The 16,587-nt window shown below is 42.3% G+C and overlaps 1 protein-coding gene across 1 annotated transcript; it reads left to right on the forward strand.

Annotated features, from left to right (window-relative positions):
- The first annotated feature begins 6,542 nt into the window (after nt 1-6,542).
- On the forward strand, nt 6,543-9,109 carry LOC115028398 (transmembrane protein 53-like). The gene is made up of 3 exons (XM_029462169.1): nt 6,543-6,773; nt 7,348-8,006; nt 8,419-9,109. Exons 1-3 carry the CDS (start codon nt 6,748-6,750, stop codon nt 8,778-8,780), a joined length of 1,047 nt encoding a protein of 348 aa, XP_029318029.1. The 5' UTR covers nt 6,543-6,747; the 3' UTR covers nt 8,781-9,109.
- Nucleotides 9,110-16,587: the final 7,478 nt, after the last annotated feature.

The raw sequence follows: 16,587 nt of genomic DNA on the forward strand, positions 1-16,587 counted from the left end.
ACAGACTTATCTCCGTCGATCGAAGGTGTCCAAGTGATGTCGTGGGCTATTGTTGTGCACCAACTTTGTCTCAACATTTCCCAGTTCTTAGCCGCTTTGATCCCCAGGAATTTCCTATAGATAGATTCCTATAGATACAATCAGAGAACTCTCTGCTCAAGGAAACATCATTTCCTGAGCAGTGGCTGAGTGGTCCTACATGTGATGAAACCCCCCCCCCCCCAGCTTGGCTCAGTCCCGCCGGCGCAGGCAACATCGCCTTAATAACATATTTGACCTTGACTCTCCTTGCTATTCTTACCACCTTTACTTTTACCCTTGTATTTAGATTGGACGCATTGTCTGAAGATGTTTATCCTCAATTTCTGAAATACATACGGTATTGTTCTGACCTTCAACACGAGTCAAGATGCTAATACCGTGATGTCAAAGGGACTGAACTGACACAGTCTTTTAGGGTTTTTGATACCTAACTATTAAGAATGTACTGTGTTTTAGTAAAAGCGACACCTTTTTTAGACACAGTAGATATTTTACACGGTTTGTTTAAAGCATGCAAATCATTTCTGTAATAACTTTAGACACAAGCGCTTCGACCCATTCTTCGCCCACCAACAGAGAGGGATATGAAAAGTGTCCATTCTGATCTCAGGACAGATTGAAATCTTAGTAAGTTATGAATTTGGGACAGGGTAAGCTGATCTTTAAAGTGTGCCCGAGGACAGCGCTGTGTGTTCTAACGAAGGATCTGCAGTCTACGCCCGGCTCACTCTTTATTTATTCATATCCTCGTTAGAGATTCATTTTTCATTTTGTCTTTTTGCAATAATACAAATAAAAAACGGGATGATAATAAAATGACAACAGATCTCTTAAATACATCATTTAGTTATGTTCTGTTCCTACGCCTCAAATGTAACTTTTCCTTGAAACAAATGTGGATACAGAAGAAAATATAATTAAATGGCAATTAGTGCTTAAACAATCTGTCAAATTATTCTATTAATTGATTATTTGAGTCATTTTTCCAGAAGAAATGCCCACATTTCTGGATTCCAGTCTCTTAAATGTTCTTTTTCTGCTTTTATCACGAAATATACTTAGGTCTTGGACTGTTGGTCAGACAACAGAAGACATCTGAAGACCTAAATTTGACCTCTAAGAAATTGTTCCCAGTTCTCTGACATTTAAGCAATTAGTAAAGAAATAAATCCAAAAGAAATAAATCCAAAATCCAATGACCTTCTACCCCGGGTCATTGGAGAAGCGCCAGTGTCCCGCTGACATGCACTTTTACACATTTCCCTGTGTTATCAGTGTGCCTAATGGTCACGAACTTGCGTGTGTTAAAGGGACTTTTCATGCTTTCTCAGGTCTGGCTATCGTCTTGACACTGTGAAGCAGATTGCCGTCCCCGAGACAATACTGAGAATTCAATGAGTGTGTGTGTGTGTGTGTGTTTGTGACTTCACACTGTACAGTCCGTTGGCTCCAGCTCACGGAAATGACCAGACAATGATAGATTGTGGAGGTGAAAGAAATAGTCTTTGTCTTGAAAAAACAAACAATGGACTCTATCAATAGTTTATTGGCTCTGTCTTCTAATTGGACCCGTCTCAGGGCCCGTAGGCTCTCTTTTTATAGAATCAACAAGGTCAAGAGCCAAAGCTCCACAACACGTAAGCAAAACAGTTGTTTTTAACGTGTGCTTTCAGTATGGAAAACATGTTGTTGTGCGTGTGTCTGCAGAGTGCTCGCATGCCTTTAAGCCACCATATGTTAACTCATTCATGAATATTTGTTAATGATGTTTCACATGGTGATAATTCACTAAAGTAAAAACAGACTGTGGCGCGTCATTAATCGAGGTATTAATACACGGAGCGGCAGCGGTCACGGTGTAAATGCCATCCATCCATCCATCGTCTACCGCTTATGCGGGATCGGGTCGCGGGGGCAGCAGCTCCAGTAAGGAACCCCAATCTTCCCTTCTCCGGGCCACATCCTCCAGCTCCGACTGGGGGATCCTGAGGCGTTCCCAGGCCAGTAATCTCTCCACCGAGTCCTGGGTCTTCCCCTGGGGTCTCCTCCCAGCTGGACGTGCCTGGAACACCTCCCTAGGGAGGCGCCCAGGTGGCATCCTTACTAGATGCCCGAACCACCTCAACTGGCTCCTTTCAACGTAAAGGAGCAGCGGCTCTACTCCGAGTCTCTCACGGATGGCTGAGCTTCTCACCCTATCTCTAAGGGAGACGCCAGCCACCCGTCTGAGAAAACCCATTCGGTCGCTTGTACCCGTGATCTCGTTCTTTCGGTCATGACCCAGCCTTCATGACCATAGGTGAGGGTAGGAACGAAGATCGACCGGTATATTGAGAGCTTTGCCTTCTGGCTCAGCTCTCTTTTCGTCACAACGGTGCGGTGTAAATGCGACCTTTGAAAAAACCCATGAAGACAATCTGACCAATACACACTTGGTAACTCTTAACGAGAAACACAACGTCCATGTGTGTGTGTGTGTGTTTTTATGAATGTGTGAATGCTTTCCCTGCAGATTTGATACGGCTGATTAGGGCTTTTAGCTGTGGATCAGAGATGACCTTGGTGGACGAATCATCTGAATCTTTCTTGAGAGATGCAGAGATAAGTAATGTGCCATCATCACTTCGCTACCACAAACCTCTCACGATAACGCGCGCCTTTTATGAAGAATTCGAGAACTCAATTTAAAGATGCATTTAGATGCATGCTTATTGTGGAGCAGTGTGTCAGCTCACTTGCTATATTGTTAGCCTTGGCGTCTTCCAGGCCATTTAAAGGCAGCACATATCTTGCATGCTTGTTATAACTGCCATCCAATCAGAAACAAGTATTCTCTGTGCCCATGGTACACCTATATGAAACAATATAGCAGATTGTTCAAAACACAAAATGACAGCTAGAGGTTTCAAAAGGGATTTTGGTGCAGGGGGGTCCAGTGACATGTGGGCTTGCCATCTGTAATCAATGACTGCATGTTTAATACATTAGCTCTGTGCACCTACTGGGGATTTAACATGGTTACCATACCAATAAGGAAGATTGATGGGATAAAAAAAAACCCTCCTCCCTCAGATGACGGGTGTCACACGTAGGTTGCAACAGCACTAAGCATGTTATGAATGCAAATCACAGCCTTCACGTGGAGAGGGGTGCAAGATGGATGGAGATGGATGGAAGGGGGAGATTGAGGGAAAAGAGAGTTAAAGAAATGGTAGATGAACAACATGTTGTGCCAGCAAAAGCTGCTTCCTTGTCTTCGGGAAAATGTATATTATATGACTTTTAAAGCTGCTGTAATAAAACATTTTTATATCAACAGAGGAGTTGGTGGAGACTAAATTAGAGCAAAGAGGAGAGTGGATATTGGGGTTGGATTCACCAAGTGGCCAGACACATAGTGCAACCTCGAAAAACTGCAAATGTCCATACGCTTCCTGGTTATGATCTCCTAACGCTATAGTTTAAAAAGCACCAATACCTCCCTTTTTGATTTAGTTGTGATAATTAAGCTTGGAATGGCATTGTTGTCACCTGCTCCTGTAAACTCAAGTTAAAAAGTAAATCTCGTGTGTGTGTGTGTGTGTGTGTGTGTGTGTTTTAACGCTTGAGTCATGCTCGGTGTATTTTAATGCTATGCGTGAAGAGTTATGGAGGCACATGACGCCAGAAGTAAATCTGACAGAGATGAGTGAGAGGAGTAAAAAGGGAAACACTGGGAGGAAAAGCAGGAAGCTGCGACGGAATTTCCACACCCTGATGTGGGTGGAACCACAGAGTGGAGAACAGAAAGGGCACATTCTCCCCTCCTCCCCTCTTTTTCTTCTATGCATCCCCTCCCTCCCTCCACAACGTTCTCTCTTTGCTCGGACAATAGGGGCCACGGTGAAACAATACCAAAAGGAAAGGCCAGGGGTTTGTGCGGTGGCAGTATGGGGGTGGTCTGAGGTGCCGAGAGGGGAAGACGGGTGAGAGGGCCTTGGAGCAATACAGGGGGGGGGGGTCAGAAGAGAGTAATGGAGTCTTTATTTTCCTGGGAGAGAGAGTTTTGATGAGGGGAATGTATGAGGGGGGTTGTTTAAGAGGTTAGCAGTACAATGTGGATAAGGGATGTAGGGTAGAGAGGGGTAGCTAGTGCTGAGGGTAACATAGGCGCATGGTCTCGGGGCCCAGCGTTATGTTTTTGTCGGACATTTTTCTGCCTGACTGAGCCTGAAAGTGATCACGCTGAGCCAGGCAAAGAAAATCTCCGGCTCGTTCTGTTGCACACACACACACACACAAGTTTGCACCCAACTTGGTAGCCCAACTAAAGCTGGACTAATAGATGTTTGTATTGGCAATTGATTGAGTGACTGTGTAATATAAAAGGAGTCACCTGACTGCATCACCTGGTGCATTTAGCAACTATAGATCCCCCATTGCATTGTTTAGCATTACATATCTGTGTTTCATTGACCAGCTGCTAGTGTTTAAGGTGGAAGAGAAACCTGGATACGTTGTTTTCCTTCCTGGTTTCTAACAGAATACTGCTTATGCAGGTTTCTTTCAGGTTTCTCAAACAAGAATGTTATACTTACATGTGCAATACATGACAAGGGATGCGTGTTAATAGAAGTAAAATAAAAGGTAGTGTGTGTGCGTGTGTGTCGGTGGGGGAAGGTGCTAATGAGTGCAGAAAATAGATCCAGGGAAATAGGGAAAATGAGTGAATGTGTTGACCATAATACTGCCTCTGCTGCCTGTGTGTGAGAGAATGGAAAGACCTGATCACAACTGTGACTGCCATTTTGCAGTCACCTACACACAAAACACTGTCATGACAACCGCTTCTCACATTAACAGCAGGCCACACTGAGATGAAGTGACGCTGATGTCAGAAAAGAAATTCCGCGGTTTTAAAGCCGCAATGAAAATGGTATTATATAATGCAAATAACATAAAACTGTAAGCTTGTGCTGTGCAGCCGAGCGTTGTTCAAACCCTCGTAACTTTATTTTAAACCCAAGAAATCCCAAAGTTTGTAATAATACTAAATGCATCTTGCTGAATGATGGGAACATGTATGTAAAATGATGTGTTTTTGTGCCAGTTTGCTGGTTTGGTGGAAGATATTTCTTGTTCCCACGCGAGAATTAGTTTCTAGTTACTTTGCAATATTACTTTAAAATATTAAAAAAACGTACATACCTTTACTTACAGCAAGTAAGGTTTCGAATGCAGGACTTTTACTTGTAACACAGTTATTAAAGTGTGGTATAACTTAAGGTGTGAATAACAGTTTCCAGGTATTTGGTGGGTAGAAACATATACGATATAGTAAACAGGATTGAACATGTGTGTTTATGTGAAATTAAGAAGCCTTCAAAGATTGCAATGTGGAATTATAGATTAGATATTTGCTTATCACTAATAATTTGGAGGTCATCCAGGTATAAATGTCATGAAGGCAGTTTTGGAGGGATTACATTTTCTAGTAATAGTTTGCAGGGTGACAACTTTGATAAATCTGCGTAGTTGGAGGGAAGTACGGTTGTAAGGATGATAATAAATCTAATTAATTGCTGGAATTTTTTATCTAATTATAAACTTGTCCCCAGTGGTGGAATTAAACTTAGAATTATGAACAACATGAGTCACAACAAGTCACTTTAGAAATCATCAAATCCTCATAAAAAACTATAGAAATAACATTCCTACCGCTTTTTACAAAATATAATTTATACAAGTTTAATTATACACATTCATCAAAGTGCTCCACATGCTGAACTGTGGTAGTAAAGTTATCTTCCTTCTGTGTTAGTCTCTGGCCCCATCTGGTGGCGCTGTAATGTTGTGCAGTTATTTGATTAGTAGGTCAGAACACATACTATTCATGACCTTCTAAAGTTTCCTACGTAGATAAGTGGCTGCTGAGTGAGACTTTATGGAGGTATGGTCACAGCAATAGCTTATTCCAAGCACGAGGTCCTTTGAGCTATACATAACAAATCCAGAGGTAAGCTCTGTTTAAGATGCAACATTAAATACACACACACACACACATAGCTTATTTAACCCTGTATTGTCATATTTGGGGGAAGAGAAACATGTGGAATTTATAATAATTGATGGACTCTGGGTGGCAGTGTCAACGTACTAAACTTTTACAATCCTTGTGCAATGCTTTCACTACAATTATGTTGCCTTCTGTTTGAGATACAGATATGTTTGATAGGAGACATGATACAGGATTCAAATGGGTGAGATGTTTCCAGGGTTATCAGCACTTTTTGGAATCAATTTATCTGCTAATCAATTTGCAGATCACTTTTTTTTTTTTAAAGAAGCTGCATTGATATAACATATAACTTTAGTAAGACACAAATGTAGAGTGTTATTAATCACAGAGTGAAGGAAATGTGGCACATTTACATTTTATTTCATTCATTAATTTATGATTAATTTATTTTTTCATTCGTTTTTTTTTTTCTCAGCGCTTCTGCCTCTCACCACAAGATACCAAATGGTGGCGGTAATGCACCATATCGTTGTTTGCTAACGTCCAATCAAATCCACCAGAACTAAGAAACACGAAGAAGAAGTTTCTACGTCGCCGAGCCGGCATCACCACCACCACCAGCTGATCTGAAACGACCCACGACCAAACACATTTTTCAGGCAAGCAAAGAGCACCAGGGCCGCTCCGGTACTTCCAACCTGCACAGAATGGGAAATCTACTGCGCTCCATCGGGTAACGAATGACGCATTTGATATTGCTTGTGTGTAACAACCAGGAACTTGCATGAGTATTTAAAATAATAATAATAATAATAATGTAGGCTGATGCTGAGCCCACATCCTTAATAAGAACCGGTAATGCTTTTTTGCCAATGCCCCTTTTTAAAGAGCGAGACGCATTTCTCCAGTGGCACCGCCATCAGTGGTGCCATGGGGGGAAAGTGATGCAGCGTTCGATGCATTCAGAGAACCCCCTGAATGTATCATGGATGTAGTAGACGTGTCAATCAAGACACCAGTGACACAAATGGAAAGGATGAATAACAATAGGTTAATGTTTGTACTAAATCATTAGTAGTAGTATACCTTATTAAGTACTCACCCTTCACTCTGGTATCATATCATAGGCTACTACCACAGTATAACAACAACAAATAAGCTACTGTATAGTATTTCCTCCAGGAGACTCATATCTCTAGAAATAACTGCAACACCTGGTTAAATAAATAACTTCTAAACCATTTAATTCTGCTCAGTCATAGTTTGTGAATGATTCATTTTTAAATTTGGTTTTTTATTTGTTGCAGTGTCTTTAAGAGTGACGCAACCATGTCTGATCGAGTCATTGGAGGAAGGTTCATAACCAGGAGGATCAGCAAGGGCATAACTTATTATCATGCTCCATTCTCAGAGGCAGGGGAACAGACATGTGCTGAAAAGGTCTCTCAATCTTCCACTGCTCTTTGCCAAATTGTATCCCCGTCACCCCCAGCTCTGCCCCTCAGTGACTCCGCCTATGCAGATCATTCCTTCTCTCCACTGCTCTCAGATTCCCCTTCACACCCACTTGCCCCCTCCCAACACCAATCACATTCTGCACCCGCTGCCCGGCCTCTTCTTATTTTCTTCTCCTGGCTCGGTGCCCAGACAGGGGCAGTGGCCAAGTACAGAGACCTTTACCTGGACCGTGGGATTGATGTCCTGCTGGTGCAGAGCAATGTAATGCACTTCCTGTGGCCTCGATGGGGGCTCGACTACGGGTTGGATGTTTTGAATGTTCTGGAGGATCCTCAGTTCTCTGGGAGGGCGGTGCTGGTCCATGCCTCCTCCATCGGTGGCTACACGTTCACCCAGACACTCACTCACATTGCTCAAGGACAGAACAAACATGCAGACGTGGCCAAGAGGGTGATCGGGCACATTTACGACAGCTTGGTGTGTGGCACTCTGGAGCACATGGCGATAGGTGAGTGTCATTCTCCTCAGGTTACTCTTGATACTCCAGGATATCATTATCTCTGATCTCCATCACGAATGAACCATTAATCTGTTTGGAAATCGTAGAAGAAAGATGTTCCTTTTTATAATTGCAGAACTTGCCTGGGAATCATCAGGTTTTTAATATTTCTTCATTATCAAAGTATATCAGTGATAGTTGTCTGTTCAATCATAGGTACATTGTAAACAGGAACCGCTAATGGCTAATTCGGCATACTTTCAATGGTGCCAATTTGCCAAATTGTAATCAAATGTATACCAAGCAGCATTGAAGTTTGGTACCCAGCCCTATACATTAATGTGTTGTGTATATGTATGTGTACTCTTAATTAAGAAATATTAACCCTCTTGATTATTTACTGTGTCTTGTTGTTATTCAGGCCTTGGCAAGACTCTGGCGCCACGTTTAGAGACCTTTGTCAAACACATCGCCATGTTTTACTTCTGGCTCTTCAAAACCCACACAGCAGACTTCTACAATAAAGGAGTCCAGGTTTTCCAAAACAACCCAATTACTGCACCAGCCCTTTTCTTCTACAGTGAAAACGACGCCCTGTGTAACCTGTCTGACTTGGAGACTATAATTGACCACTGGAAGAGGAGGGGCCTGACTGTGGAGTGGAGGAAGTGGAAGGAGTCGAAACATGCAGCCCACATGCAATGCCACCGAGAAGACTACATCTGTACGCTGGATAAATTCTTGAACTTGCTGCCTATTTCATCCTTCCAAGCAAATATGTAAACTGCCGGGGGTAGTTATGGTTAAGTTTGGCAGATTTTCTTTTGAACTATAGGGCATAATGTTTTCAAAGACAATACACTTTGATTATTTGATCTCACAGCTGTAGCATGATTAACGGTGTAATTCAATACATAGATTTTGTGTCTCAACTGTTTGGCTCTGTTGTTGTGATATATGCACTATGTAATTATTGACCATGTAAACCGCTTTCATGTGATGCTTGATTTGCACATGAAATGTTCTTTAATGAATTGTTGTTGCACTTTAATATCAGGGATCAGGGTTTTGCACATTATGTGAAATAACATGAAATAAAGTTCATATGTGAATTTCATTGTTTCTAACCTCTTTTTTTTTTTAAAGTACCAATGTATACAAATATACATAGGCTACATCAGAATTACAGTCAGTGCACGGTGGGATGTTGTTACTTTGTGAGGGGGAACAGGTCAGGCAGCAAGCAATATTGAACAGGCACGATGTAGGACAGCTAAGTGAAGAAACGATCCAAAGCTGAAAGGTGTTTCCCCATTAACTGAACTGGGTATAAAAAGGTGAGTCAGCAAGCAGGTAGTGGAAACACAAAGACCGAAACATTAGAAGAAAGGTGAGTGTCTGCGGTAAATATAAGTGCATAATTATATTATCATGGTTTGGGGGCGAGGCTTTCAGAAGCACTGAATGGCGCATATGTGTTGTAGTTCACTTGTTTCGGAGTATTTCTATAGGAAATGGCGACATCTGCTGGACAAACAATGGTATTGCACGTGTATGTCGGCATTAAATATGAGTTCACGATGAAACTACTAAACTGTCGAGATGTCTGCTTCGAGTGTAACTTCAGCACTCATGCTATCCGGAGATGTTATAGACAGAAGTGTAGCCTATGGTGGGTTGCTTGCTAGGATGAGTTTGAAGAGGCTTGGATTAGGTGTTTGGCGCATTGTGCAGCATGTTAGCTAAAATAGCAGGTGTTTTTTTTTAGCTAGCATGTTGCTGGCTAACTGTTATAGGCCTACAGAAGAAGGACACTATTCAGATCTTTTGCAATAAGTAGCAATACTACAGTGTAAAAAATACTCTATAAATAAAGCCCTGCATTTATCTTCCTCAAGTATGAAGAATCATGTATAGGCCTACATTAATGTGTTCATCATTTTAATGTTGCAATTGGAAAAGGTGGGGATAATTGTAATTACTTTATATACTGGTGGGTATGTTAATTTATTATAATAATAATAATATATCATAATTTATTAGTAAAAAGTACAATATTTGCCTCCCAAATGTAGTGGTGTAATATTATAGTAGCATACAATGGAGGTAGGCCTACCTCTATGGTAACCTACAGAGAATTATGTAATCATTTTCTATACATTGCTCACTGAAGAAAAAGTGCATTAAACTCTGTATTAAAATGCATCTGTAGGTTTCAAAAAGAGTGTAAATAAAAAGGTGTAAACATTAATTGAATAATTCACTATATTAAAATTAATAATAGAATCATTTCTTTCAATGTCTCAGATTTTGTAGGACAACCTTCAGAAATCGTCAAATATGATCTCCATTCAATACGTTTTTTGTTAATCTGAATCTATTTATTTGTTGAATTTTAAAACACCTTCTAATTCAATCTCCTGGCAAAAGATATTGAATAAAATCTTTATTGTTGAATACAACAAATGACATTTCTACTGTAATAAACAGCACCTTCATCAAATACTTTTCCTTAAAATATCTTGTGCATAATAGAATACCAACACACAAAACATTTTGTAAACTGTACTGGAAGAAATCTGTTGCTATATTCATTTTATTATTTTATAATAAAATAATTCAAATCATATAAATAAGTCTACAGATCATGCAGAAATAAAGATACAGTTCAAAGATTATCAAACTTCTATACAATATTTTGTCATACAAAAAATATAGCACCTCAAAAGCCTGAGAAGTAATAATTAAATAATTTAAAAAATGACATTATTAACTACACTGAGCTATTTGTGCAAATACGCATGTATATTTGCGTTATGGCCAGGCTTTGCATACGTGTGATAGAGTTATATGAACTACTCTGATTATGCTGTGTGTAGTATTTCTGATGTTTCCCTTTGTTGGAAGACTCAAGCACCCAGGAGCCACAACAGAGACGTAGAGAAGGGGCAGTAAGATGTACATCCTAAAAAAACAAAAAAACAGTTATATAAATGACAAAGACACCAAAGTAAAAATCTAATTTATTTTGGATTGCATTTGAAAATGTATATTTATTTCCTTTGAATACATTAAACATGATAGAAATAGAATATTACTTGTATTATTATTTCTGTCTCATCCATTATAGCCTCCTATACAGTAAAATATCACATAGTCTTACCTGTGTTTTTTCACTTGTGGCTGTGCTCCTGTAACACGATGGATGATGGAGGGATTCCCACATTTAAATAGTCTGCTCTGGACGCAAGTTTTTCCTGGGTCCAATTCCTCCTCCTCTCTCCTCCCCCGTCTCAGACCTGAGCCTGACCTTTTTTAAAGGTCAACTGATCCACCACAGCTACTTATGCTCTTGATTAAGCAGGAAATTCAAACATCACATGCAATTTATATGCGTCAGACACTTGGAACCCTCACACATCTTAGTTTTTAGTTTCTTTTCCTCTCTAAGATTATTTCACTTGATGCATGTGTGTCTGCTGAGCTTGTTTTTTGTTGTTCCAATTCTTAACTTTATAAGAATATATCTAATAATAGATTTATATCCTGGAACATGTGTAAGTACATTGTAGCTTGAACTGGCATCAATCGGTGCAAACGCACTAATACCCATGTGCGCAAATAAAGAAACAGATGATAAGGTAGAGAAGAAAGAAATTGTGAAATATGTTTCATCCATCCATCCATCGTCTACCGCTTATCCGGGATCGGGTCGCGGGGGCAGCAGCTCCAGTAATGAACCCCAATCTTCCCTTCTCCGGGCCACATCCTCCAGCTGCGACTGGGGGATCCAGAGGCGTTCCCAGGCCAGTGAGGAGATATAATCTCTCCACCGAGTCCTGGGTCTTCCCTGGGGTCTCCTCCCAGCTGGACGTGCCTGGAACACCTCCCTAGGGAGGCGCCCAGGTGGCATCCTTACTAGATGCCCGAACCACCTCCTTTCCACTGGCTCCTTTCAACGTAAAGGAGCAGCGGCTCTACTCCGAGTCTCTCACGGGTGGCTGAGCTTCTCACCCTATCTCTAAGGGAGACACCAGCCACCCGTCTGAGAAAACCCATTCCGGCCGCTTGTACCCATGATCTCGTTCTTTCGGTCATGACCATAGGTGAGGGTAGGGTCCTTCACTTGGGGTAAGGGCTCATCCCCTACCCGGAGTAGGCAATCCACCGGTTCCCTGCTGAGAGCCATGGCCTCAGATTTTGAGGTGCTGATCCTCATCCCAACCGCTTCACACTCGGCTGCGAACCGATCCAGTGACAGTTGAAGGTCACAGACCGATGATGCCATAAGGACCACATCATCTGCAAAGAGCAGCGATGAGATCCTCAGGCCACGGAACTGCAACCCCTCTCCTCCACGACTACGCCTCGGTATCCTGTCCATGAAAATCACGAACAGGATTGGTGATAAAGCGCAGTCCTGTCGGAGGCCAACATTCACTGGGAACGAGTCCGACTTACTGCAGATCCACTTCCGTATCCGCACACAACTCTCGCTTTGGGCGTACAGGGATTGGATGGCCCTCGGAAGTGACCCCCTCACCCCATACTCCCGCAGCACCTCCCACAGTATCACCCGGGGGACCCGGTCATACGCCTTCTCCAGATCCACAAAACACATGTAGACCGGATGGGCGTACTCCCAGGCCCCCTCCAGGATCCTTGCGAGAGTGAAGAGTTGGTCCGTTGTTCCACGACCAGGACGGAATTCGCATTGTTCCTCTTCAATCAGAGGTTCAACTACCGGCCGAACCCTCCTTTCCAGTACCTTGGAGTAGACTTTACCAGGGAGGCTGAGAAGTGTGATACCCCTGTAGTTGGCACACACTCTCTGGTCCCCCTTTTTAAATAGGGGAACCACCACCCCGGTCTGCCACCCCCTAGGCACTGTCCCAGACTTCCACGCAATGTTGACGAGGCGTGTCAACCAAGACAGCCCCTCAACACCCAAAGCCTTCAGTATTTCTGGACGGATCTCATCAACCCCTGCGGCTTTGCCACTGTGGAGTTGTTTGACTACCTCAGTGACTTCCGTCAGGAAAATTGACGATGATCCCCCATCAGCTTCCAGCTCTGCCTCAACCATAGAGGGCATGTTAGTCGGATTCAGGAGTTCCTCAAAGTGCTCCTTCCAGCGGCCGATAACCTTCTCAGTTGAAGTCAGCAGGGTCCCACCCTTGCTGTACACAGCTTGGATGGTTCCCCGCTTCCCCCTCCTGAGGTGCCGGATGGTTTTCCAGAAGCACCTTGGTGCCGACCGAAAGTCCTTCTCCATAGCTTTTCCGAACTTCTCCCACACCCGCTGCTTTGCCTCTGACACGGCAGAAGCTGCCGCCCTTCTAGTCCTTCGGTACCCTGCAACTGTTTCCGGAGTCCTCCCGGATAACATAACCCGGAAGGACTCCTTCAGAGCCAAGACTGTGCGTAGATAGAAGCCCCACCAGATCCAACTGGTAGCGCTCCACCTCCCGCACTAGTTCCGGCTCCTTCCCCCACAGAGAGGTGACGTTCCACCTCCCCAGAGCCAGCCTCTGCTGCCTGGGTCTGGTCCGTCGAGGTCCCTGACCATCACTGCCACCCGTGTAACAGCGCACCCGACCCCAGCGTTTTTTCCCATGAGTGGAGGGCCCACAGGATGGATGGATGGATGGGAGGCACCACGTAGCTTCGTCGGGCTGCGCCCGACCGGGCTCCGTGGCAAACCCGGCCACCAGGCGCTCTCTGTCGGGCCCTCCCGCTGGGCCTGGCTCCAGACGGGGGCCCCGGGCTTCCTCCGGGCAGGGTCTCTCCTTTCCTTTGCCTTTTTTTTTTTTTTTTTTTTCATGAAGTCGTTTTGAACCATTCTTAGTCGGCCCCTCGCCTGAGACCAATTTGCTTTGGGAGACCCTACCAGGAGCACTAGGCTCCAGATAACACAGCTCTCAGGTTCATAGGGACACACAAACCTCTCCACCAGGTCGATGAATAAATTATATTTATCAGTCACTGAGCTATGAACTATTCCAGTAAGCTGATTCTTCATTCTTTTCACAAACGTATCATTCTTTTACATACCTTTACCTCTAAGCCCTAATTGAATCCCAATTTCTTAGGCACACAGGGATTTAATTAATGTCATTAGTTTTGTTAGCGAAAATGATAAAATGTAGCGTATGTTGCAATGTCGGTCGATCCATCACTTTCGCCCAGACTGAACTCAAGGTAAGATTGCAATTTGGTACAAACATGATCCCCAGAAGATGAACCCTAATAACCTTTGTTATTCCCTGAACCTTTCTCTTTTTAACTGTTAGAGAGATTGCCATAAGAGTTTGAGACATTGTTCCCCTCTGGATGAATTCTAATAACTTTACTGATTCCTGTAATTTAGTGCCATCATCAGTTCAGTTTTTTTTATGGCTAGATACCTGCAGAACTAAGCCAGCCTCATCTGTACTTTTGCTACTATTAATTAGCAAATATTATCATGCTAACAGCCTGTTGAACAGCCAGCAGTGTTGAAGTAAATACACATTTTGCCGTTAACCCAACCCAACCCAATATCTACACCGCTTTATGTGTGGTTTAATGTGGTTTTAATCGTTATTTTGATATAAACAAATGGTAACTTTTAGAAGTAATGCAACTTATCTACCAGAGCTACTAGATATGTTGGGGGGGGGGGGGTTCTTCTCCAGTGGACTGAATGAAAACAAAATATTGTTTCAATTAAATGACTGGAACCACATGTATTATCTGCACTCTCTTAAATCTTTTTTACAATTATACTTTTGGCAGTTTTTGGCAAAAACATTTAAGACACGGTCCAGACAAAGGCCGAAAGCCAAGAATAGCAAACTTGTCTTCAGACAGTATATTCTGTTACACACAATGAGGCATTTCCACTTTTTACCGTAACTTTGTTGTGAATACGTCATGGGGAGTAGACTACCAGTACGGATGGCATCATTTACAGAATAAACCTGCTTTACGTTCTGTGTCCAGCTGGGTCTTCTGGAAACTTTACTCCATCTTTTTGTTGTCCCGTCTCTGATGGAGCCGCACAGTGTGCTCTTGGTTGCAGTTCTCAGAACAGAGTTATACTCACCCAGAGGAGCAGCTGCTGTAGTTTGTGTTGCGTATGTCTTCACACTATGACTCTTCCTTTCTCAGTTATTTCCTTGAACTACAATGGATCATCAGCAAGTATGTTCCCATTGTATTGCCCAAAAGCTCTCCATAGTTTGTTTGAATGTATTCCTCTTCACTTTCTCTAAACAATTCTCTTCTATTCTGTTTGCATGTTTTGACACTTTTAATAGTTTTTGTTTATTTTAATATAGTGTATATTCTTAAACTCAACTGGTCCGTTGGATGACATGTTTAAGGACAAATTTAAGTCTACATTAATGTGAGCCCTAAAAATCTTTACTAATAAATTATTGTATATTTGTAAAAGACATGAAAATACCCCCAAATTTATATTTTATATTGTATCAAATGACTTGGAGCAAAAGATTTTGAACATGGATCATGACATGCACATGGCAGTAATACGAGACAAATTTTTTTTTAATTTACTCCATTACAAGTGGGACAGGAGCGAAAGTGCATCCACCAACCCACGTCCCTATCTGATGACATGAATGTGGCACTGCCCTATTTCCCAGGGCGATGTGTGACACACGCATTGTGGGCCACGGCTATGCTTTAACTGGGAATCTCTGGCTGGAATCTGAAGGTCAGTCAGAGATTTGTTGGGTCAATTAATGGATGCAGAGGCCCGGTCTACCGGAAAACATGTCACTCATATTAGTGTGATACTGTAGCCAGGCACAAGGCAGGAAGAGCTGGGGGGTTGAGTCCGGGATACGCAGTTTAATTTTAGAAATAATCAGTGCATTGTTTTTTATTTGCTTCAGTAGTAGCTGTAGTGTATCATATTGTATATATTTTACATTAGTGTGTGTGTGTGTGTGTGTTTTTGTTAAAGCACACTGATAAATTCTTGTAAAGCAATTCTTAAAAATCACACTAAATGCCTCACTGACATAATTTCAACTTTTGTATTTGTGTAATTCAGTATTTAGCAAGTGTTTCTTCAAAAAAAAAAAAAAAAAAAGTACTAAAACTATTGCAATGAATCTCGAAAGGAAGGTTATAAAATATGGACGGACAAGACATTTTATTACATTTTTATTCAACAAGTCACAACATTTAAGAGGAAATGTCCAGCTCACAATAATGAAGAGGAAGAATTTGAACATAAGACACCAGAACATGGATGACACACAGACACTGTCAGGAGAACGGGTAATAATGTAGAATTAGAAAGACCGGGAAGTGTGAAACAAGTAAAAAGGATGCTGAGGTGGAAAGAAATGATCACTCCTGTATAATGAGGGACGCTACACAGCTGCATAATCTCTTAATTGTAACTGTACAGTACATGCAAATGCATATGAACGGTGCCTAAGCGACGACGTCATAAGGTTTGTGTAAGTGACCTCGTCAGCGCACAAGAACTGCCTACAAAAACCACATTGTGAAGGCTCACGGGTTTTGGATAAATAATCACGTTTACGTAACTCATGCGTCAGAGGCTCGAAGC

This window comes from Cottoperca gobio, chromosome 23 (assembly GCF_900634415.1).
Source record: "Cottoperca gobio chromosome 23, fCotGob3.1, whole genome shotgun sequence".
In the NCBI taxonomy this organism is placed as follows: Eukaryota; Metazoa; Chordata; class Actinopteri; order Perciformes; family Bovichtidae; genus Cottoperca; species Cottoperca gobio.